Source organism: Cheilinus undulatus, linkage group 21 (genome assembly GCF_018320785.1).
Source record: "Cheilinus undulatus linkage group 21, ASM1832078v1, whole genome shotgun sequence".
Classification (NCBI taxonomy): domain Eukaryota; kingdom Metazoa; phylum Chordata; class Actinopteri; order Labriformes; family Labridae; genus Cheilinus; species Cheilinus undulatus.
Window position 1 is genome coordinate 17,318,357 of NC_054885.1, and position 25,942 is coordinate 17,344,298.

General features: G+C 39.4%; 1 protein-coding gene across 2 annotated transcripts in view; it reads left to right on the forward strand.

The window, feature by feature from the left end:
* asic2 (acid-sensing (proton-gated) ion channel 2) overlaps window positions 1-25,942 on the forward strand; it is a 506,219-nt gene that overhangs the window by 456,100 nt on the left and 24,177 nt on the right. For both annotated transcript variants that reach the window (XM_041817045.1, XM_041817044.1), the window contains 2 exons: window positions 5,054-5,204; window positions 21,895-22,022. In XM_041817045.1, coding sequence (XP_041672979.1) covers window positions 5,054-5,204; window positions 21,895-22,022 — 279 coding nt within the window. The remainder of the gene's footprint in view (window positions 1-5,053; window positions 5,205-21,894; window positions 22,023-25,942) is intronic.

Sequence of the window (25,942 nt, forward strand, 5' to 3'; positions counted from 1 at the left end):
TGCAGCAGACCAACAGCTGCCTCTGACCAGCCTGCTGCTGTGTTAAAAACGGTGGGCTGGAAGAAATAGCTCTTTATTTAAGTTTTGAGACAGAGTTCTCATTATTGGCAAAACAGGACAGCTGCATGATTCTAGAGTCGGCCGTGAGGGAAAAGCTTATTGATTAAATTTGCATTTAATTACCTTGATTAGCAGACCTTAGCTGACGTGGAATCTTTTTGTTTCTCTTGCATGCAAGGCTGTGTTCAACTGAATCTGCCAAAGCTTTTAGAAAAGTCCAAGTTTCCGAGTCCTGATAATGTGGTGCTGGTGACAAGAACGGTGAAATTTCAACTTTGTCTTTAGAGCTTGTTAAAGTGATTCAGTGTGCTGTGATGGATGAAACATCTGACTTTCTGTGGATAAAGTATCTAAACAAATGTGCATGCATTTTATTGAATATTAGCAAGCACTGGCAGGGTCTCTACTGTCAAATTAGGTGGATGAAGCTTATAGCTCATATGGAAAACAAAAAATAACTAAATCTTAATAAAGTGTTTCATCTATTTCTGTGACAGTGACAGATGCAGTGATTGTAAAAATGAGAAAGACCGATTTTTAAAATTTATTTGACTGCTGATACCAATTTAAATGTCCTTTTTTCATCACTTCTTTTAGTCTCCTACTATGCACACATTTTCTCTTCTGTTTGATCAGAATTTGTCCAAATAGCCAAAGCCACCAGTAAGAGGCAAAAATGGTCAAGCTTTCTGGGCCCAGAGTTATGAAGGTGCCCATGGAGGTTAGTAATGACACAGTCAGTCCTAAAGCAAAATGATCTTTTATTTTAATTCTATATATCCATGATTACTTTTTGAAGTAACAGAAATACACATTTTATTTATTGTTGCCTTTTTCAAATGTAAACTCCCTCATCTTAAAGGTAAAAACCCTCCATTTTTGACATATTAATCTGGTGGGCTGACTTATTGGAGGACGGTTATGCATTTTTTCAGTCAACGTAGCCAGGTCCATTTCTGTGGGCAGGGCTGCAGGTAGTGACTTCTTCTGCCCAGTGAAAAAATCTTGTCTTGATACGGCAGTTCAATATATTACATGGCAGCATTTGATTGGTTGGAAACAACAAATAAACATTAACCACTGATCATACCACATTACTTGCTAATAGTCAGTGTTTGTCAGTTATCATTTATTATTGAAACTGCTCTGGGATATGTGCTTTTCAGTCTGTTAGTTTCGGCTCTTATTGTCCTGAACCGTCTTCCTGAAGGTAGCAGTTGGAACAGGTGATGTGCTGGGTGGGATGAGTCCTTCAGGTTGACCAGGGTCTTCCTGTGGCAGCGGGACCTGAACAGCTCCTCTAAGGAGAGGAGAGCACAGCTTGTGATTTTCAGTGCTGTGTTGATGTCCCTCTGGAGAGCTGTCTTCTCCTGGGCAGTGCAGCTGGAGAACCACACTGGGATGCGGTATGCCAGTACACTTTCAGTGGAGCATCTGTAAAAGGACACCAGCAGCTCCTTGGCCAGGGCGTTGCTCTTCAGTACCCTCAGGAAGTGGAGTCGCTGCTGTGCCTTTTTGATCAGCGCTGTGGTGTTGGTTTTCCAGGTCAGGTCATTCAGGTGTAGGCCCAGGAACTTGAAGTCTGAGACCCTCTCCACACAGTCCCCGTTAATGTGTATGGGCTGAGGGTCAGATCTGTTTCTCCTGAAGTCCACTATTATTTCTTTAGTTCTTTAGTTTACTTTCTTTTCTTTTGTTCATGTATTTATATAAAGATATAAATAAGTTAAACTTAATTAAAGTCTAGTTTTATTGAGTATATAGAATAATTGGATTTGTGAATGATTAAATATAATTAAAGCATTTATGATACTTAAGATAATAAATAACTAAATGAATGAATTAAATCATTAAAAACCCAGAATTAAGGGCCTTAATTTGCTTTGTATCTGAATTAAAAGTACCACAATGCATAAATTTTGAAGAGAGCATCTGTTGGTTTAGTATCTTTTAAAGAAGTCAGCTTATTAATGATGTTTCTCATTAGTTTTAATTCCCATCACACTGTGCAGTCTGTTTCCTGTATGGACTTTTCTTCCTCTTCTATCTAAGAGAAGTTTACCTGCATATATAGGATGAGACAAATACCTATACTACATAGTTCACATCAAGTTGATGTTTAATTTTTAAACCTGCTGACAACGGTCTGCTCTTGGTTTGTGACTGTTTCCAGTAACCTCCTTGGTTGTCCCTGACATTACTTTCCACAAGTGTCGACCACCAAGCCTCATTTCCATGTTTGCTTGGCACACACACATAAACTATGTGTATATTTTCATTTATAAAAGGTGCATCTCGCAATTTCAGGTCATCAATTATTCATAAATGCCTTTAAAGCCATTTGGTCATGGCACAGAGAGACATTAGTGCAGGAGGAAATGTCTGCATGCATACAGTATCTCTAAAAGGTGTGTTGTTGTGTTAACGCTCACACAGCAAATGGAGCGTCAAAGTATAGAGTCAGTAATGACTGTGCTCTGCTCTTTAATGTTCAAGCGGGAAGTCACTACTGTTTGTTTACCTGTTGTTTCTTCCAGCTACCTACACAGCTGCTCAGTTACGAACATAAAAACATTGAAGGCTGCCGCGGACAGAAAGCTAGATTGTGTAAGAGAGGGAGAGTGACTCTCCAGCAGCGTGTGTTTTTTGTCATCCTTTAGGAAGGCTGCTGGCAGTTGGGTTGCCTTTTGTGTTTCTGTGTATAAAGACAGTCGACATATTCACAATTATTGTCAAATAAAAGGAAAAATCTCCTTATTGCTGCCGCTGCTATCACACATAATTACTTGAACCTTTTGAGCTCACTTGATGCAATCTGTGAACAGAAGCTCCTCTACTTTTTTTCAGAGTCATGACTCAGACAGTGCACAAACATAATGAGTGTACTTCCTGAACAAGTGCAACTTGTTCTTTGCTGTGACAATGCAAGCGTCAGGTCACAGTAGAGTTTTTTTTCGAGAAAGTGGAATAAATGTATTTAATTCATATAAAGTTTAGCTTGCCTTCTGCTTATAACATTAGAACATTTTCTTCAGAGTTAAGGTAGAATTTCAGACATAAATTTGAACATCTATGGTGCCACAAGGCTTTAACACCCAAAGCATGATGGGAGCTGTCTAAGCACAAACACAATAGTGTAATCACAAAAGAATGAGAGATTGTCATGGGAATAAGCTGCAACTTTGCTAAAGTTTGAGATCCCCTTTTGAATAATGGCCTACTTTGTATTGATTTAAAATTCAATTTTCCCTCTTAATATTCTTTTTTTAAGTCCATGTAAAGGAAAATGCACTAGAAAAACACTAGATATGGTGGAACAAGGTTGCTGTTAACATGTGAAGACACTGAGATCTATGTGTGACTGGATTTTTTCATTTAGACCATAAAAAAGTTGTTCACCTCTTCCTGGCTTGGTTTTAATTGAGCAGGGCAAATATATGAGCCCATGACATCATCCATCATGATGGGGAATTACCTTGGCCCCCCAAGATTACAACAATAAAAAGTCACCAAGCAGTTAACTCAATACAGTCACTGCCTTCAATGGAAGTTAACAGCCATTGTGAGTTAAATTTCCCAAATCTATCAGCCAAGTGGCCTAAGAGTCAGTAAAAGCATTATAACAGAGAGATTTGTGCCAGAAAACAGTAAATTTATTCCCTAATGTATGTCTCTGCTATGGCACAGAGACAGGCATCTGTCCCCAAAGCATTGTTTATTTGAGAGGATCATATTTCTCCTGAGTGGGTGTGGCTTTAGCTTAATTAGTGGATACGCCCACACCATCTGCGAGCAGATTTTACTGCGTCATTTTTCATGACTTTGAAGCTTAATCTGACATACTTAGAGTTGTTTGTTATGACTGAAATTTGGCCTTGGGGTTCAAAACACAGTGGCCTGGCATACAACACACCTAAAACAAATATGTTTTTTTTAATCACTTTACTGGGACTTTAATTAAAGTGTTTGGGCTTTTTTTGTTGTTGTTGTTTTTAATAGCAAATTCTAGACTTTGAGTAACCCACTGCAGCATTGTCCGACAAAGACACTAGATATTGTCCTACACTTGAGGTTGTTTAATGAACAAAGTAGAGTTAGATTCTTCCTCTTGTATCCTTTTGAGTGATTGTTAAAGAGAAGATACAAACAAATAGTAATGATGTACAATAGCCTAGAAAATGACTGTTACCAAAGGGACACTACCAAGAAATCATAAAGTATGGCTAACAAATGCTAATCAAAAAACTGCTGCTATATGTATAGCAGGAAGCCAATTACCCTTAGTTCAATCAGGACCACTTTGCCAAGAAACAGAAATGATTTGCGGTGATTTTTTTATTAGTAGTTATGAATTTTCTCTCATTGCTGTTAATTGTATTTGGTGGTGTTGGCTGTTCTGGGATCTCCCTGCCGTTCCAAAAGCTGATGTGGAAAGCATCAAGCAGGAGAAGCAAACGTTCCTGTTCTTCCTGTGCCTACAAGGAAAGCCTGAGCTTATCAATGACAGCAAAATGACACTGATTAAGCCAGATATAGCATAAAGGAGGAGCTGGGGTGGAGGAGTGTTGCAAAAAACAGCATGCAGAGGGAACAGCAAAGCCTAGGTAGGCTAGAGCAGTTTAAATATGGCAGCATGAGTGTAACTAGCCAATGGCGTGCGTAGGGCAAATCAGCTGGCCTGATGAGGGCTTGCGTGAGATCAGCTGATCTCAAATATAAGGCAGCACTCAACTCTGCAGCCTGCCTGAACTTACGCTAACACTCTATATTACAACAGTTAAAAACATGAAACAAAAGAATTTTATAGGAAAAGCAGTGGAATTTCAAAATTGGGAGGATGTTCCTGATTAATCCTTGTTTAGAAGATTCCTGTCAATTGGCTCTATGTTCAACGAGCTCATCTGTCACTGCAATGAAATCTCTGCAGTGTTTGTGTGTTTGAGTTACAACTTGTGACTGATCAATTTCTCTCTCCATCTGCGTTTCTTCTCAGGTGTTCACAAGGTACGGAAAGTGCTACATGTTCAACGCCGCAGAAGAGGGGAAGACGCTTCGCACCACCATGAAAGGAGGGACAGGGAACGGTCTGGAAATCATGCTGGACATCCAGCAGGACGAGTACCTGCCAGTGTGGGGGGACACAGGTAAACACATCATGCTGACTACAAAAGGAACTTGTGGGGGGGGGGTTCAGCTCGAGGTCTGTGGTTGGCAACTGACATTTTAAACAGGCATGACTTTTTTTTCATACTGAATGAGTGGGTGTTTTATGTATCTGTGCTAGACTAAAAACAAGACTATGCTAAGAAACAGCATAAAAACTCTTGAGGTCATTGGAAATCTCTTTTTCTCCTCTCTTTGTGTTTTTTTCTCCAACTTTTCCAAAACTTGAGTATAATGCAGCCCAATTTGAAAAATAAAAACTCCTCTTGGGCCAACTTCGACTTCTTATAACACAACTCTCCTTAGCAGGTGAGACAAGATCCAGTTTTCAAAAATACATATATATATATAATATTAATAAAAAAATACAAAAATCAATGTGGTGGCTGGCCTGCGGCACTGTTGCAAAAATGAATTATACAACCATCCTTGAATGTTTTTTTCAGGCACTAATATAAGTGCAGATATCAAAATTTAAAACTGGAAAATAAAACCTGAAACAAATAAAATTCCTGTACTACAATACACTTTTATATCAGTTTTTTATTATTCCACTGATCACTAGATGCTGAAGTGATGAGAGGGTACAGGCATAGCTTGCTCTTCTGTATAATCAACATGATTCTCTCGATCTTGTCATGATCACCTGTTTCCATTCAAGCGACACTAAGCATGTCTCTTTTTGTTTTTTAAACAACACATCATAAAGTGCTGACATAAAAGCTGGAACACCTTATTTAAAGTTTACACCATGTTTCTGTCTTCATCTTTTTAATTAAGCTGATTGGCATTTAATGGAAATCAAGCCAAACTTGGGAAATGCATAAATATTACAGCCTCAAAGTGAATATGGGATGATGAAAATCAAATAAACTATTTAAACCCAATTTCCCTCAAATGTGTCCCATGCTGAGCCTTCAGGCCACACGTATTTTTTTCCTTGCTCATTTTATTTAATTAAGCCATAATTAACACTGAAATGATTTAGCCCCATCCTGATAAAATCACTCAGGAGACACTTTCTAACCCAGAAAGTCTTATTACATTTTAAATCAAATAAAGCCCCATAAGTGTGCGAGATGGTTTTTACTTGTTTTAGAAAGCTGGTTGAATATTATGGATTCATGTCAGGTGAAATCCTACTAACAATGTTTGTGTTTCGAGGCGATTTCTGACAAAGTGTTGCTTTAATGCACAGTATTCACACAACAGCAGTATTCTTTTGATATTTTATGCAGGATGTCTGTGAGGTCCGGACATTGAATGTTATTGAAAAATGTTTATAGTATAATCATCGATTTCCATGCATTTATTTAATCTACATGCATACTGCTGTTTGATCTCAGCCTGCATCCCTCTTATCTTTTCTTCATTGTGAGCAGCAGAGTGCGACACTAACATCTCCATGAATAAAGGTTTTCCAAACTACTTCGTGGATAGAAATCCAGATTACATTAAAATAAAATATGGTCAGTACTTTGCTGCAAGATCATGTGTCTCAGAAATTAATCACTACGTACTGGGTTATGTTTATATTATTTACTTATTTTGGTAGTAGAGGATAAAGGCTAAAGACAGGTTACATGTGCAAAGCTACAGCTGTTGGAAATGTGCTTATCGTCCACATGCTTTAAAATGAAAATCACTGCCATAATGAATCACTTAAGTTTTTGGGGCTAGGCAGGAATTAAAAAAGCCTCCATCTAAAGCTGTGACAAGCGGTATCACACTGTTATCCCAAAGTAGTCCTGTTTGGTTCAGTCCAGTTTTGTCATGGTTTAGCACATTCAACTCTGTTTCCTCAGCTGATGTCCATCTCATCATTCTCAGCCTTGCTCGTTGTGACGGGAAATCTGCCTCATTTAAGAGATCCAGGTCATTTGGCTCAGCTCAGTAGAGCTGGTTGTTTGGCTCCCAAACGGCTCTTAATTTGGTCTGTATTTTGAAATGTGTATTAAATAACGACAAAGGATGGTGGAAAGGAAACTGGCACTCAGACAGAAGCTAGCTACAGTGGCTCACATTAAAGAGCTGTTTTGTTTGTTCATTCATCAATGGCTCATCATTACTTGGTCTAAACCTCACAAGGTTTATTCAGTTAATAGTGCCTTTCAATTAAAAGCACATTTGTGACAAAATGAAGATTTCTTTAGATGCTAAAGGAGCTCAGCTAGCCTCTTAGCTCAGTAAAAGACCTCTAGATTCTTATCTAACTTCATTCAGCTAGATGACGCAAGATGCTAGGAGGTCTGCAGGACCGAGTATTTGTGATATTGATCACGCCAGGTAAATATGTTAAACTGTGGTAAGAATCACTTTTTTGTCAAGTGTAGGAGTTGTGATGGATTTTTCTGTTGATAATTGCAGCACAGAAGTCAATTTAGAGCTGTTAAGAACAACCTTTCCTCTGTTCTAGTTCATTCCTATTGGCTTTCCCACACTTCCTGGCCTTCAACAGACATTCAGGATCATGTGATTTCAAAGAACCTGTTCTGGGAGAATACATCCAGACCTGATAGTGCCAGCTAAGAAATGGCTAATTTTTTTGATATTTACTGCATTGACCACATGCTGTTACAGAGGAAAAATGTGCCTTTAAAATGAAAAGAAGAAAGTTGTGATAAAATCACGATTGTGATCTGGCTATTAAAAAATTGTGATTTTTTTTTTTTTTTCCATTTCGCTCACCCCTAATCTTGATTGATTAAGATCAATAATTGCTACATTGATTTTTTTTTAATCACTATTAATTGCATGCTTTATTGTTCCATTCCAACCACTTTGATAAGCCACTACACCGTCTCCCTGCAGCCACAGCACTGATAATAAGCACACCTCTTCTCCTCAATGTCTCATTTGACTTCTCACAGACAGCAAAGTGGGCAAGTCAAAAATCATCTGCACATTGTGTTTTCACTCCCTTGTTCCTCCCTCAACACAAGTTCCTTTTTCCATGGTGAAGTTTAATTCATAATCCTCTGTCTACCCAAAGTTCCTTATTTTCTTTCAAAATAAAACAGGTCTGTATCCAAACAAGAAGTCAGTTACCCTTAATTTCAGATGGTACAAATATTCAACAATGAAACAAAAGACGTTTAAATGCAAATTAGCTGAATTTTAGAATGTGACAAAAAGGGGAGAGTAACCTTGATCAAAAAAAAAAAGAGCCTAATCAAAACTTAAAATTTTAATTTTAAAGCCCCAAATACAGATATACTATAGGATATGATATGACTTGACACAACACCATAATTCGATGTATTATATGATACAATACGTTACACTGATGGAATCCTGCCACCTTTTAAGCCAGGTTGAATTCTTCCTCTCAAACTGATGTGGACTACAAACATGTCCACTTTTTGTATTCACTCTGAGTTCTGGACATAAACTTCATTGTCAGTCACTGCATGTCCCGCTCTGACCAGCTGTGATCATATTTTACTTTAGAAAACTTAAAGCCCTCAGTAATGGTCATGTATATTCAAAACCCTTTTAAGTCAAGCATAAGTGCCTCTTTGATTATTTTTCTTATAAATTAGTGCAGCTTAACATTATCCTCCATACTGATGTCCGTGTTAGAGACCTTGTTAGCTGTTCAGATTTAGTATTTTAAGGCTGGCTGCTTGACTACTTCCTCAGTTGAGCTCATTGAGTGGCCGGCTCACGTCTCAACCAGTGAAAAGGCAGACAGGGGAGCTCTCAAAGAAACCAGCCAAGCTTGGAGCAGCCCAGCAGATGGGCATTATTTACTCTAGACTCAAACTTAAAGATGATCCATCATCAAAACGTCCACAGCTTATCAATCCTCCTCATGTTCGTCTTTGGACAGAAGGTCCCTCAGCTGCAGTTTAGTCCTGAAATACTCTTGGTTTTATTTCTGCCTGAACAGGCTGTACTCTGGCATGTGGAGTTCTGTCTCCCAGCGGACTCCGGTTTCCAGCGCCCTTGTTTATCCCTGTGAGGTTTAATTAGCCCAGATGCGCTGAGTCAGCCTCAGCGGGGGGCACAGTGTCTCCTCCACTGAGCCAGATCCTTACGCCATGTAGATATGACGGGAGCACACTGAGCAGGGACTCTTGCCTACAAATTATCTTCTTTTTTTTCATCTGTCTCTTACTCCCGTCTCATGTTTTCTCTTATTGTACATCACCCAGAGTGCAACGGTCGCTGTCATGGGTTCTATTAACACTCTGCCCTGCTTGGGGAGCTGCAGGGCAGTCATGATTTTCCTCCTCACTTTATCACAATGGACAAACATTAAAAAAACAGCATGCTTCATGGTGTGAAAAATGAACAAGACGGATCTGAGTATGAGTGGTGGGTGAAAACAGATGGCCCGTTGCCAGGATACACAGCTCTCCCCTCACTGTGTGGCTGACCATACTGCTCAGCAATGGCAGTAATGGATGGACTTATTCCCACTTAAACTGGGGCTGCTTAGTGGATTTTTCCTTGAGAAAACTAAATTTTACACAGAAAATAGCACAATATAAATATAAATTTTAAAAATCTAAAGTAGACCACCACGTGCCTGTTTTATTTTTTTATACTTGTAGCTCAAGCTATGAAGAATTGTAACTGTGGCTGAGTCTCTAACAAGCATGTTGCCTCTCTGCTCATGCTCCTTGTTGCTAGATTTTGAGAAGTTCTGTGTTCGTCTGTGTGACTGAGTCAAAATGACATGTTGGATCATCACCCAGCATGTGTTTGAATTTGGTAAACAATGGACACTCACGCTATGAGGCTCATGACATGTCAGTTAAGGACAGGCGATGATTGTACACTGGGAGCTTCGGGACAACTCCTGGTGGCTTGAACGTCTATTTGGCCCGCCAAAAGCAGACTATGTGAACTGCAAAAATCGAGGAATAGACCACTGGTGTGGGAATGCAACTCTTGCAGTGGGTTTATTGACCTCAACAAGTTCCCGTAGAGTCCCAACTATTGTCCGCAAAAAAAAAAACAAAAAAAAACAAGTGATCTCCCAGTTTAAACCGTCGTATTTTGAAAAACAATGGTTAAATTCAAGTTAAGGTTTGCTGGCAAGGGTGGGTTTAACAATTCATATAAATCACTGTGACACTTTAGGATTGTGGGTAATGAAGTGCTATTCACAACTAAACCATTTTGCCTTTTAAAAAGGTCCATAAAAAACAAATTAGTGTCTTCTACATGACCATATCATTGTTTCAAACTGAGGTAGCTCGTGCTAAGTGTACCTTCTGACTTTTTACCTTTACACAAGAGTGCCATTAGCAGAAGCTAGTCAACAGGTAGTTATGTGTTTAGCAGATCATTACCAAAGAGTCATACAGTTAAGCCCTAAACAAACTGGCACCGTCCGATGCACGTCACAACAATCACCCTAGTTATTTTCTAGGAGCAGACCCACACAGGCGGTGGCCAGGTGCCCATGGATGCATCATGCCTAAAGCACTCTTGTTGAAAACCATTTATTTTGTGGAACAGCATTGTGCTCGTCAATGTCACTTCTGCCTCCCCTGCCTATCAAAATCAAGACTTGTCTCTTCGTCTTTTTTTCAAGGGTAGTGTTCAAGTCTGCAGCTGCTGCCTGTGTCAGAATGGATTCCTTCACATTGTCTGCATTCATTCTGTGTGATATTTCCTTGAATATGGAAATATGAAGCACATAGAGCAATTTTAGAACAATTTTACAGAGGAAAGAGGGATTCCTTTTTCTGTAATGCAGCCACAATAAGCACTGGCCAGAAGCGTTTTGAAATTGAGGTCCTGAGCGCTGCCAGGACACCAGAAAAAGACGGCTATGGATACACAGCCTAATCCTGGACTCAGTCAGGTCCTGCAGGTCCTGGCTCTTTCTGTTTTATGAACCTGGAGGGGGCCTATTTATCTCTGTCACATAGGTTTTCTTTGCATAGAGGCTGTCTGGTCTGGAACAGCTTCCTTTTTAATTAGCCGATCATCTATGACTGGGACTTTAGCTCTTTTGCTTCTCTTGTGTTATATAATCGTGGAGAAGATGAGTGTGATTTGGTGGACTCCCCCATGTGGCTAAAGTGTGTATTGCAGACAAATGTCCCATTAAATTCTGTAGCAAAGTAGTTGCTGAAAAAGCACCCCCCCAAAAAAAAAATCCCACCAGCGGGTCCTGACTCTGACTTAATGAATGAGTATTCCAACGTACCAAATGTAGCTCCATTAGTTGCATAAGCTATGTTGACAATAGAGCTACATAGCTAATGTAGCTAAAACTCCCAAAGCTCGTGGGCATCTATACTGACACGCAAACATTAGCTACATTGCTACCTTATCATCACAGCTCATGTAGGTACATTTCTTTTAGCTGGGTTTGCTAAAGCTCACATCACTAAAGCTAGCTCAGCTACATTGGCTTACGTAGTAACTTTACCTACGTAGTTAACAAAGCTGTGTTAGCTTTAGCTAAAGCTAACTAAGCTAAAGCGAGCCACTATTCACATATAAACAGGTCTATACGTAATTTAATTCCAGATTAGATCTCTGACCCTTTTCTCTGTTATTCATGAAATGATGTTCAGTCTGTAATGTTAACAACATGGGTTTTTTTCTTTAGTGTAACTGCCCAATTTCTTTTATGTATTAAGTTGGATTTAAGAAAAAATCTAAAACTGGAAATACATTGTACTGCAGACTTTCTCACTAACTCTCACTACTGATCCACAGCCAATTCAGTGTTTAGTCTCTTCCAGAAAATGTGCAGCAATATGGACGCAAATGAACACACAGAATTATCAGAAGGCTCAGAGCGGATTTGTATGCATGTCAGATACAGAGTATAGATGAGCCTTGGGGGGACAAGTGGATCTGACACATGGCAGCAAAATCACCCCAGCAGTACAACAAACCGCTCACTGTAGAGATCAATCATACAGACTCTTCCTTTAATCTGTCATCTGTCTATAGCTCCAAGAACACACATGCTGCTTCTGTGAGCCCACACTTCTCAGAACTTTCATTCTTGGTGGGTTTGAAATCAGTTCAGCTCCGGCTACACATTGACCTGCTTTTTGAAAAGTCATCTGAAGTTTCTCAGCCTCTCTGGTGTCAAATTCGTCAGGCGGTTGTGATCAAAGTCGTCTCTGTGCGCACAGTCAGCATCCACTGACTGTTCCTCTTCATCAGCAGAGCTACAAAATGTTTGCAGTGAGGAGCAAAGAATTCACAATCTGTAGACGCGTGATGGCATTCAACTTTCATTTCTTCTTCCATCACAGACAGAATCGCTTCTTTTTGTCTCTAAATGGGACACATCACAGAGTTTTGTTTTAGATCACATCGGCACTCATGTGCTTCAAGCTAACTTGGTATCCTGACATTTCAGAGTTTCCAGGCAACCAGTAACATTATGCTCACCCACCGTGTCTATTTTTAACCAAATCATTGAAGGAGTGATGCAGAATGTGGAAGCTTTGCAAAGACTTATTGAGTTGTTGAACTAAGAAACCTCTGACAAAATGAGAGGGTGTGTTACACAGAAGCTTTTAATCTCTTCCTTTTGCTCACTTTACTTGTACCTCATCATATGTCTCCCTCAGTCCTCTGTTTCTCTGTCAGTGTGCCATCCATAGTCTTAGATCCAAGCTCCCATTTTATGTGGCAGACAGTTGAGTAAAGCTCGACAAGGATTTGAGTGCAGTGCTAAAATCTTGCCGTGCATCTGCACTCTTTGTGTCGGCTGTTATTAAATCAAAGTGAGGCGGTGGTTAAAAGCACTCTGCGAAGCAGCTGAAAGGAACAGAAGAAATGTTTGTCCTGCAACAGGTTAAAGTGGGTGCAGAGTGGAAGTAGAAAGACCTCAATCCTTTTATCCTTTCATTAGTGTGATGTTCTCTTGTGTTTGCTGTAAACTCCTACTTTGCTCCAACTTTACACCAATGCAGCTTTGCTTCTGTTCAGCAAAACAGAGCCAAGCAGATACTGTCCTGATAGCTGAAGTTAAAGATGGGCAGTGTGTAATCCATCAGCTAATGGGATTTCCACAACAATGGGAAATCTTATGAACTGTTGAGGATTATGAAATATAATTCAAAGCTACTAAGTTAAACTGAACACTTGTGGGATCAGCTTTGGGCATGCTGTTCATGCCAGAGTGACCAACACAACATTGTCAGACTTGTGACAAATGCTGGTTGAAGAATGGGATGCCATCCCAGAGCACTGTGTGACCAGGTTGGTGACCAGCATGAGGAGGCCTTAACAAGCCAGGCTAAACAAGAGTCAATGATAGAAAAGGCTGTTTGGCATTGGCTACAGAATTTTTGGCAAATTTTTCCGAGGCACAACCCACATACTCACCTCTGCTGCTTATCCCACAAATGCATCTTGATTACAAATGTGGCACAGTTTAAAAGGAAATAAACAGGCTTTCCAACAACATATGAAGCCTAGCGTTAGTTCATGCTGCACCAGAATGCCCACAGATTTCACTGGGCTTCCCAGTTGTGGGGAGGACCCATTGTGATATCAATGTGTGGATGTGGATCAGTAGTAGCTATCCTGGCTAACTGGTACTTCATTTGAGAGCTGAAAAGTGTCTCAAGCTATTTTTAGTCCAGTGTTGATATATATGTAACTTATTTGTGCAATTTTTTTTAACCTCTTTTAACCACTTTTTCAGCCAAATTTTGCCGCTTTTATGAGCCACTTTTGGTAAGTTTTGTACTCTTTTTCTTTTTTTCTTTTTTTTACCCAATTTGCTACTTTTCACACAGTTTTGACACTTTTGAACCCTGTTCACCTCTTTTTGTGCCATTTTTGCCACTTTTTGACCTATTTATGCCACTTTTTAACTGCTTTTCACCACTTTTCTGCTGTTTCTGCAAATTAAAACCCATTTTGATTCAGTTAACCAATTTTTTCCACTTTCTAACTATTATTTTTGCCTTTTTCCACTTTTTCTTCTGTTTTTGCCAAATTAAAACCCATTTTTGCCGCTTTTAACCCATTTTCACCCCTTTGGATTCCATTTCATACATTGTCCTACATTTAAGCCAATTTTCCACTTTTTGAACCCCATTCACCATTTTTATGCCAATTTTTGCTGATTTTAACTGCATTTCACCTTTTTTCTGCCTGTTTTAACAAGTTTTAGGCAATGTTTACAACTTTCCGCCATTTATTTAGCTTCACTTTAAACCCATTTTTGGTTCTTTTTAACCAATTTGTATTCTGTTTTAATAAAAGGGGATTACATTTTGAAGAAGGCTTTAAACTATGGCATAAATAAATTAATAAATTATTTGTTGCCTCAATACGGGTGGGTGTTATTCAGGTAAAAAAAAAAAAACAACAATATGGTTACCACATCTTAATGTTACAATAGACCATGATTTTCCTGACCTGCATATGCCCCCCATTTGGCTGGGCTCCTGACAGCTCTCCCCTTTATCACCCCTTACGGGTGGCCTTGTGCAGGACACTGTAGTCATACATCCAGCCATGATCAGCTGACAGATAGCTGATCTTCATTACTGCCCCCCAGCTTCCACAGCCAATCAAACCTCTTTCTCTCAACACAGAGAATCAACAGACTTGCAACACAAGTGCGATCCCAACCAATCATCAAGGGCTGTCGTCATGATGTTATCTGCTGTCTTTGTGTCTGTGAGTGAGGTCAGGTGACTTGGGAGGCAGGTCAAGGAGTGTCAATCATGGCTACAACAGCTATGATGCTAGTGGTCTTGTACTCCAACAAAGAAAGGTGTGATTTTGGACTCACCCCGCTGTCTCAAGAAGAGGAAAATATGGACTGTCTTCAAATACAACTCAAGGGAAAAAAATTATCTCAGTTAGCCCTGCTAAATATGTGTAAAATTCTGTGTATGACCTACTAGTCAGCATCAGGATGCATGCCACTGACGTTATGTCAGGCAGTCAAACTAAATGAGAAATGCAAGACGAATCCTGACATGCCAAAATTGTCAAGTCAAGGTAATGGGAGATCCTGGATGCACTGTTGATTTGCCACACTACTAGAGTGTTTGTCATGTTTACATTATTCATCCTTTGATTATCATACATATTTATAGCAAAGATAATGTATTTTCTTTCAGTATTTGCAACATAATATTTGTTTTTAGTTGTAACTGCATAGGAGAAATATAAACCTTGGGGAGTGGGCTACATACTAAGTCACTTTACCAGCCAATAAAAATCAAACCTGTCATACTGGATCCTAATTTGACTGAAATTGGAAAAAATTGGAGCTGGAGATGAAGTGTGTCAAGGAAGATGCTGTTCATAAAAAAGCCTGTTCAATAACTCACACCCTGCACCAACCAGCAACTACCTCGTTCTGTTTTTTACTTCCAATTTTACACAGGGATCAATTTTCTGATTCACCTCAGTTCATCCTCTCCTCTCTCTTCTCTCCCTCTCATGTTTTTTCCACAGAGAGAATCACTTGAAATGCAGAAGGAGACAGAGGTGAAATCAGAACAGCGCCTGAATTTATTTCCCATCATACAAAGTGGCGAGGTCTGAGTTATGATTGTAGTGCCTGATAGCATCTTAATGTAGTCCGCCCCTATCACTTTGTTGAGTCATTGGCAGTCAAATGAGTGTGGTGATGATGATGAAATACAATGTAACGTTAAATCTATGAAGCCATCTGTGATGCAGATACAGCAAACATCATTATCTGTGATCCACTTGATCGTTTTTGGATATGAAAAGCTGAACTGACTGAGGAGAAAACAACCACAGCGTGCTCTGTGCGCTCAGATCATCATGGAATTACACACTTAAACACACACACATGCTCTCGTTACATCCGTAAACAGACAGAAGCATTGAGAAGATGCAAAAATCTGTTTCCCAGACTAGGCAGCGGGTCATTATCCTTAAAAAAACAACATATTTTCCAATAGGATTAAGAGTTAATTCAGTGATCGCAGTGCATTTTTAGAATGCGACTAACACAAACAAAACAGAGACATCAGATAACCTCCCTGTACCTCAAAAACAAATAAAAAGGAAATGCTTGCTTTGTAAAATCAACCCATTTGTCTGTGTTTGGCCATCAGATGGAAAATAATGAGTCCGACATGGCAAATTTAGAATAGAGCTGAATTTCAAGTTTATATTGAGTAGAGGTCATACATTTCAAGCACTTGAAAAATAAACCTTCTTGCATGTTAAAACCAGCTGCAATTTTTCTGATGGGATAATATGCCGTCTGGGTTTTAGACATTTAGTCTATCAAAACAGAATATTTGACCTTGGTTATTTTTTCTCAGACCCATAAAAACCTTCAAGAACCTTTTTTTTCATGAAAAAGCCCATCAACTGAGGGGGTCATTTAAGAGCGAGTCCGACAGACAGATTATTAAAGCTGAAAAAGGTCATCCTGTAGCACAGCAGAACATTAAGCATAGAGCCAGCCAAAGCAATGGTTAAAAGAAGCCCCCAAAAACATCTTTGAGGTGGATTTTACACACTTTTGTGTTAAATTTAAAAGACAAATACAGAAAGCATTGTTTAAAATATTAAGTAGCTTTTACAGTCACTTATCAAGATTAATTTGGGGAGAAGATCATGCAAAACAGTGTGTCCCAGCGCATCTAGCAACCTTGTAAAGGCCCTGTTTGACATAGAGGGAGGATGTTGTGTGGTGTTACACAGTGTTTGATTTCCACCAAACATTGTCTGATGGGAGACTCTGCTTGACCATAGAGTCTCCCACATGCCTTTGGCTAGATTTATTGAGTTTTCTTCAACAAGGGCTTTCTCTTTGCCACTCTCCCATAAGGCTTTAACTGGTGAGGAACCCGAGAAACTCTTGTTGTATGCTGAGTCTCTCCCATCTCAGCTGCTGAAGCTTGTAGCTTCTTCAGAGTTCTCATAGGTCTCTTGGTGGTTGTCGGGAGGATGTTCAGTGCCTTAGAAATTTTTTTTTTATCCATGCCTTGACTTAAAATTTTCAATAACCTTTTCTCTGAGTTGCTTGGAGTGTTCTTTTGTCTTCATGGTGTAATGGTAGCCAGGAATTCTGATCAACCAGAGTCATGCCTGGTCGTGAAAAAAAGCTAAATAATATTGATCATGATGGATTTATCAATAAAATGGTAAAATATTTAAGAGGTTTAATACTTTTTAAAGGCACTGTGCATAAAAGTGTGAAAATAAACTTTGAAACTCCCCACCTTGACTTTATGGGAACCTTTAGGGGATTTATTTCAACTAGTTGCTGAATGGTTGGTCATCGTAAACCTCTCCTTCCATCTGGTCTTAGAATTAAAGATATTTTGTGTCTGCTGTTATGTAACTTAGTTTAATAAAACTTTGTAGAATGTAATTTTGATTTGGCTCACCTCAGTGAAAAAGCTGTGCTTTTTGGCGAAATGTGACCTTCTGCTCGCTTCAATCTTCTCCTTTTATCACATCACCTCATGTGTTTGTCGTTCTCATGCCTCCTCCTGTCCCTCTTCTGTTTCATGTTGCTCAGAGAATGAATAACAGCCTGTGACATTTTCAAACTCCATTTCATTTAAAGGCTGATTTTCACATCATTATGGTAGCTGTTTGTTCATCTTGAATGTCACCTGCATTAATGATGGAAAAAAAAAATCTTTTTAGATTTGGCTGATAATGGAAAATGTCAGTTTTCAGCAGTTTTCATATTGCATAGAGTTTGCTGCAAATATCAGAGATAAGTCCAGTTATCATTGTACTGTATGTTTTGTCATCATGCATAAGAGAAAACAACCATCTCATACATTTTAGTTCTGCATTTATCACTGCTGCTTATTTTCAGTTCATATCCTTGGAGCACTGTTGCAATTTGTTCAAACAGCTAAATAGTGTATATTTTCATGTTACAGTTACATCACTGTGTATGCTGGGGGATACAGTTCCCTGTTAGCACTATTAAGTGTCTGTTGTAATGAAGGAATACATTGTTCTGTGCAGCAGTGTGCCTCTTTTATGTGGTTTTAAGTGTTTCAGGGCATCAGTGGCTAATTATGTAAATACAGCTCTCCAATATGGCTGCAAATGGAGATTTAGTCCAACATCCACAGTATTAAAAAGACATTAAGTTAAATATTATCATTTCTTTTACTGTATATGCCACATTAACACCAACATTAAAGAAAAACCATAGTTCAAGGTGTTAAAAAGTTTGTATCTCACGGCAGTTGTTAATAGCTTTAAGGCATTTTCTTGCAAAAGTTTAATGCTGCTACTTACTGTACAAAGACAATAATGTGCTTTTAGATGTGTGGAAACAATGTCAGGAGGGAACTTTACTGTCTACATGAAGCTGTGGGCACAAAGTGACAAAGATAAAGACATAAATAGCTTATCTTTAAGTTTGATAAAAGTAACTTTGTCCAGTTAAGCTTTGTTCTACTCGATGGCCCTTTGTGGTGGCCCTCATAGTATTAATATAATATAATATAATATAATATAATATAATATGATATAATATAATATAATGAGAACAGAAGTTGACTGAAAAAGAAGAGGATGACGGTTAAATGTAGGGCTGAGCTGTAGACGTTGAGCTCTGATAACCACTCTCTCTGTTCATCTGAAATGAACACTTTAGAAATGAAATTGGATGAACCTCCCATTTAGGGTTAGGGTTAGGATACCAAAAGTTAAAAGTCAAAAACCTGAATACAGAACGTTTGATATAGGTGAGTTCACAGTCTGCTAACAGGAAAAAAAGCTCATCCTCCTTGAAAACATTCAACAGCTAATGTAGCTCATGTAGCTCTATTAGATACGTAAGCTGCGTAGCTAAGGTAGCTATAAACTGTGTTCATGAAACAGCTACACAAGCTATCTAGCCTTGTTATTTGCATAGCTAAGTTTGTTTCAGCTCTGTTTTGCTAAAGCTAATGTTGCTAAAGCTAATTTAGCCTTAGATAACAGCATATTACCACCAATTGCGTGAGCTGATTCGATTCTGATTTACAACACCCCATTTTGATCTGATTTGATTCATTTTGATTTGATTTGATTTAATTTGATTTTAGTTTATTTGATTTGATGTAAGATTTCATGTAGGGATGTATTATAGTCACAAAATCTATCTGCTTTGATATGAAAGAGATTATCAGAGAACTAAAGTTGTAAATAATACAAGGAACCTTCCAACCAGGCACATTATTTAAATTATCAATGTTTGCATTAACAATTAACCCCAAACTAGTAGCATCTCCATAACAATTTACCTCTATGTAGCACATCTTGCATATGGCCCTTCTTTTGGCCAGTTTGCCTCTTGTTTTTATAGTTTTTAAATCCAAAATCAGCCTGATGCTCTCTTTAAATTTGGTGGTGCCCTCAGTGGAGCAGAGCTGCAAGGTTTTGCCATGTTTGTTTGAAGACAGAGGTAAGCCACTTCCTGCAGGTCTAAGTAAAATCTTTCGTGGTTGAATGACTAATAATAAAATACAGCAGAAAGTGAAAAAAAAAGTTGCATTAACTGAAAAATCTAAAATAGCTTTTTCAGTTCTAATTTTCTGCATTGTTTGAAGACTTTTTTTTGTAAGTAAACAGTGCTCAGTAATTGTAAGTATTTTTGACATTGTACTCTTATTATTTGACAGTCAACCCTCAATCTGCAGGGTTCCCCCCTTTTGCACCATGAGTGAACTTGTTGACTCAGTTCTAAATTTCCATCAAGAAAAACCCAAAAAAGGTGAAAAACCGGAACTGAAAGCATGCCAATGGAGTTTACATCTTTCCCGACGGCGAATATCCGCAGAACGGGGCGCTTGGAGAAGGCAGAAGCAGCGCAAACAAGCCGGGCTGCAGGCTAGGTTAAGAGCGACCCCACATAAAACCTGCCCTACCAAGCATCTTTCTCCCGGGTGCCCGCTCCCTTGCCAGCAGGATGGATGACGTGAGGCTGCGGATTTCTCACCACCACTTGGACGACTGTGTTTGCTGCTACAGAGGAGATGGCCAAACGTAATTTTGTTGTGTTTTTACAAAGCAATGACAATAAACAACTATCTATCTACTATCTGTTTAAAGCAATACTTGTGCAATGATTATGTAGTCCTTTCAATGAATTGCTCAATAACTGTTGAAGGCAAAACTTTTGCACAAGCATTGCATCATTTGCACAGTGAATTAGATTTCAGTGATTGTTTATTGGCTCTAATTTAGCTTTAGAAAATGCCTGGTATAGCTGCAGATGATACGCTTTTGCCATAATTACCTGGTCAGCATCACATTTGATCTTATAAATGTTCATATGTTGTTTAATGGGAGATACATCTGGTGAAAAGCACATAACCAATGAGCTGGAAGCTGTTGCAGCAGCTTTTAATGGAGTGACATGTTCAGCCTTCAAAATTGCTTTTCTACAGTTGCCTTCCCCACCCATGTGTCACTTTGTTTACAGCAAACACATTAAAAAGGACACATCAAACAGGCGGACGGGGCAGAGCGAGACATGACGCTGCGTGTGAGTGCAAGACCTTCATTACACAGGACATGATGCTATTTTTACACACAGGACAGGAGGGGTCAGAAAAATTATCCAACTCCCAGCACGCACACGCTGATATATCTGTCATAAACACATGCTGACAAAACCTCTGATTATCTCCTGATATTTCTTTTTCACACACAAAAAAGAGACATGTTTGATCCCTTCATCTGTTACCCAGTGTGGATGCACCTTAGCTGATTTGTGAGGCCAGCCATGCCCAAGGGCTGCGATGTCTTGGTTGCAGAGCACCTCAAGGTGTCTGGTTGATCGGCCGTGAGAGTGAAAGCCTTGATTGAATGTCCTGGAGGAAAGCGCTGAATGTGAGGACATGGAAAGAGAGCTTTATCGATCCTCCACAAAGACTGGGCTCTCTCTTCCTCTATAAATGTTACAGCTCTCTTCGTCCTTGCCTGGTGAGTGCAAGTATGTGAGAGTGAAGGTCCTTTCATCTGTGGAGTTGGCACAGAGTTACCCTCACTGCCTGTGTTTGATGTCGAGATAAATGCGACAGCTATAATATAGACTATCCGTGACGTTACCTTTCTGACCTGAACCCAGGAGCGACACACAGACGAAAGTGTTGGTTAGAGGTAGATTTTATTTTTAACAGAAAAGGGCTGGTGATTGACTGGAGGGAGACTGGCAGAGTGAAAGAGGCACTGGGAGTCTGAAGGATGCACTGGAAAAAAGACAAAAACACAAGGAGGTGAGAATATGGTCAAAAACTTAACAAGAATCACAATATAAGGATAGAGTGAGAGTTTAGGTCTTATACCACACTGGACGTAGGCTATACTCTGGCAACTTCTGAGCTGCAGCAGGTCTTGATTGCTTCCAGTGAGCTGCAGCTGTGTAATTGGGAAGCCTTAGTGCCTCTAAACCGCCCCCACCAGCCTGCAGCAAAAGGAAAGCACAAAACACACAGCCCCCAAACTACAAAACACAAGTATAACAAACCCCAAACAATCATTAGTCAAGAGACTACAAAAAAATAAGTCCAACCAAATCTAATCATGACACTATCAGTCAGTGGCTTTGAGTGGCTTTGTCTATGAGAGGCTGCTTGAAACTGAAAGTCTGTGCTGCTTTTTGTCCCAAGACATTTATCCAAACTGCCAATCAACAAAGCATTTAATCTTTCACCTTTTTGGCATTTTTCCCTAACTTGGTGTTGTCACGTCTCTTTTTTTTTGCAGAAGATACAGCGTTCGAGGCAGGTGTCAGAGTGCAGATCCACAGCCAAGCAGAGCCCCCGTTTGTTCATGAGCTTGGCTTCGGCGTGGCCCCCGGCTTCCAGACTTTTGTGGCCACACAGGAGCAGAGGGTAGGTGTCCCATCTCTTGACTTCCACTGATACACACTTAATAGCTTTTTTATCATTTCTCCCCCTTGTGCTCCACTTCTAATCCACATGTTCACTTATCACAGAGATAAAAACTCTCTGTGATGACTAACTCTCCATGGCCAATGTGATGGGATTGTGCTTGTGTATGCTTCTGAGTTTAAAGCTGCTAGTGTGCCCCAGTTCTCCCCTTGGACCCTTGACTAGCTCCTTTTGTCTCTTGGCGATTGTTATCTTAAAATGATAACTTCTTCCTCCATCAGAGGCTCTGACCTTGTTGCACTTAGAGCTCCACTCACATCCAATCAAACAGAGGTTTTCTTCAGCACACAGGACAAAGTGAAGCCTGCAGGTCTCATAGTTATTTACATCCAAATGAATTCATGGCAAACAGCAGTGTCTCCATCTCCTGAGGTTTCTACTTCACAATGTTCCTCTTCCTCTGTTTTCTGTCCTGCCGGCTTAAGTTGAACAATCTTCAGTGAGGGTGTCTCTGCTCTGCTAACTGAATGTCTTTATATTGTGACTCCTCTCAGTTGTGTCAGTTTAACCAAGGCTACGAGTTGAGCCTCTTATTGTCAATGTTTTTCTCTGGGTTTCTGTTTTATTGTCTCTCTTGAAACATCTTTTTCTGCCTCCAAGTTTAGCTTTAAAAAAATTCACACTCTTACCCAACGTTTGGACTCGAACCAACTGATTTCTGTCTAGATAAAGTCTCTGCTGTATTATTTTAAACTTGGCAGCATCTACTGCATATCAATTTTTTTCTCTCTCTTCAGCAACTGCTTGCTTTATGGGAGTATTTGCATAGTTTAAAGGGGAATGCCTTATATTTTAGACACTTGGGGGCAGCAGAAATGCACTGAGATAAAAACAATTGTGTATTAATGTCTTATGAATCTGTATGACAGCTTGCTACATGTAAATATACAGTGCCTATAAGAAGAATCCAGCCACTTGGATGTTTCACCCTTTTATTGATTTTATAAATCAACCATGGTCAATATAATTTGGCTTTTTGACCTAAGTGTTTCACAAAAAAATCCTCTTTAATGTCAAAGTGAAAACAGATTTCTACAAAATCATATCAATAAATAAAAATATGTAATTTAAATAAGTGATTGCATAACATATGCACCCCTTTTAAGTCAGTATTTTGCACCTGTGGCTGTGATTGCAGCCACATGTCTCATTCAGGCTAGCACATCACTTCAAATTTACTCCATTCCTCTTGGTAAAACTGCTCAAGCTCTGTCACCTTGCATGGGGAATGGGCATGAACAGCTCTTTTCAAGTCCAGCCACAAGTTCTCTGCTGGATTAAGGTCAGGGCTTTGACTCGGCCACTCCAGAACAAATACTTGCTGTATGCTTCGGGTCATTGTTGTTGTAGCTGTCCTGCTGACTGAATAAGATCAACCTCCAGGATTTATCTATATTTTGCCGCATTAATTTTACCCTCTGCCTTTACAAGCCTTCCAGGACTGGCTGTTGTGTCAGGACTGACCAGGGGAAAAGAGCGTTAAGTTTTGCCACCCCATCGGCATGGAAAACTCTCCAGTCCAACTTAAAAAATGTCAGAACTTATTTCACTGGAACACTTTCGTTCTATCTTAATTGTTACACAGTGCGAGACATTGGAACAGTGCTTGTGTTTTTAAATTGTTATTGTGATTTCTACTGCTGCACTTTCAAATGTGATCTACCTCTATTTTTACTGTGTGTTCTAACATATTGTTTATCATTTGTCTCTTGAATATGTATTATTTATTATGACGTGTGCTGCTGACCTCTTGGCCAGGTCCCCCTTGTAAAAGAGATCTCAATCTCAATGTGTTTATCTGGTTAAATAAAGGTTAAATAAATATAAAATAAATAATACCCACAGCATGATACTACCACCACCGTGCATGTGGGCATGGCGTGCTTGTGGTGATGTGTAGTGTTTGGCAATCTGCCAAACATAGCATCTTGTTTGATGGTAGCACTATTTTGGTCCTCACAGACCAAAAAACATTCTTGCACTAAACCACTGAGTCTCCCACATGCCTTTTGGTGAACTCTAATTGAGATTCAAGGAGTTTTTCATTCTCTTTGCCACTCTCCCATAAAGCTTTGACTTGTGGAAAAACCCGGGCAACAGTTGTTGTATGCAGAGTCTCTCCCATCTCAGCTGCTGAAGCATGTAACTCCTTCAGAGTAGTCATAGGTGTCTTGGTGACCTCTTTCACTAGTCTCCTTCTATTGCACTCAGACTGTGAGGCTGGCCTGATCTAGGCAGATATACACATGTGCCATATTCCTTCCATTTCTTGATGATGGCATTCACTGAACTCAGATGATCCCCATTTCACTAATGGTGAGACTACTGGCAACATTTAGCTGGAGCTCTGTTGAATCTGGTCGGTCACTTCAAAAGGGTTGAAAATTTATGCAGCCACTTTTTAACCTTATATTTTTTTTTTTCTAATTGACATCACATTGTAGAATTTTTTTTCAGTTTGGAATCATATTAAAAAATATATAAACATTTTTTTCTTATATTGTTGTTTTTATTGTCTCTTCTGAAGCCTGCTGACCCACACAGCTGACTACTACACTGCTGGCGGAGGAACACACATGGGTCAAGAGGTAGTGCTTAAAAAAATGTCGCTTGTTGACAGCAAAATAATCAAGAAAAAATTTTATAGTATAAATATGGGGATATTTTTTCTTTTTGTTATACAAATGCCCCATCAAAAGTGATGAATTGCCTGGATTCCATGTCAGCACTCCAACTGTTTTCTCAATAAATGTGCCAAGGTAACCATCTTTTCCAAAAGCTAGTAGTCTGACTATGACAAGTGCCAGAAACAACTCCATCTCAGAGGACTTTGTAGACAAATATAGCTTCCATGTGTGGCAACTTTGAGTGAAACAAAGAAGCACGATTTAGATGTCACTAAACTATGAGCTTCACAGAGATGAAAGGAAGTACCTGCACAGACCTTTCCCCCACAACTGTGATTTATCTGTTACACAAAAGGGTTAATCAAGCTCTTGGAGCTCCATTAATTGTGAAAATGAGGACCAATTATGATATTGCTCACGGCCAGTACTGATGTTCTTTTCATCATATCTTTTGGTATAACCCTCCATGTTATGCCAACATTTTCCCTCTCTTGACAATGCAAATCAGAATTTGTCCAACAATTGATTTCTCCTACCCAGTAAAAAAATGTTGTATTTGATTCAACAGTTAGGTGTACTAGAAGCCAGCATTAAACTGATTGGACACAGCAGATAAACATTTCAAACAAGAGAGACTTAATCTGAGTTTAACAAAGATTTACTTTACAAGTTTGAAAATTTTTGAAATGTGAAATTTCTTTGGCAAACAGACTCCATTGTGATATCAGACACATAGGATAAGATGATGAATGGACTTCTGAGGAGCCTGAACCAGAACCTCATGAGATGGCTTAAAGGTGGCAATGCAGGGATGCAGGATGGCACGAAGGAGATGGCCGTGACCACCGATGAGATGTCATGGAGATAGCTGGGGTGGAGGAGAGTTGCAGTGGTCACACTATAACTGGCTGTAGAGGAGAGGACTACAGATTTTAAGATATGACAGCAGCAGTATGATTGAAACGAGAGAGGTTGCAACACAAAGGGATTGTTTCAGAATGTGAGTGAGTAGACACCCATACCAGCTGATTGCCAAAGTGTGAAAAAGAGCGGGGAAAGGGAGACACACGAGGCGTGATTATTAACAAATAAAAGGATGAATGGAAACAGGCTTCCTGCTTGAACTTGGGCCAAGCTTATGCACATAAGTGGATTTTTAGCTAATCTGAATTACTTTTTTGTCTGTTTTTTCTGTTATAGCATATATTACAGTTATCTCATGTAATGAAAGCC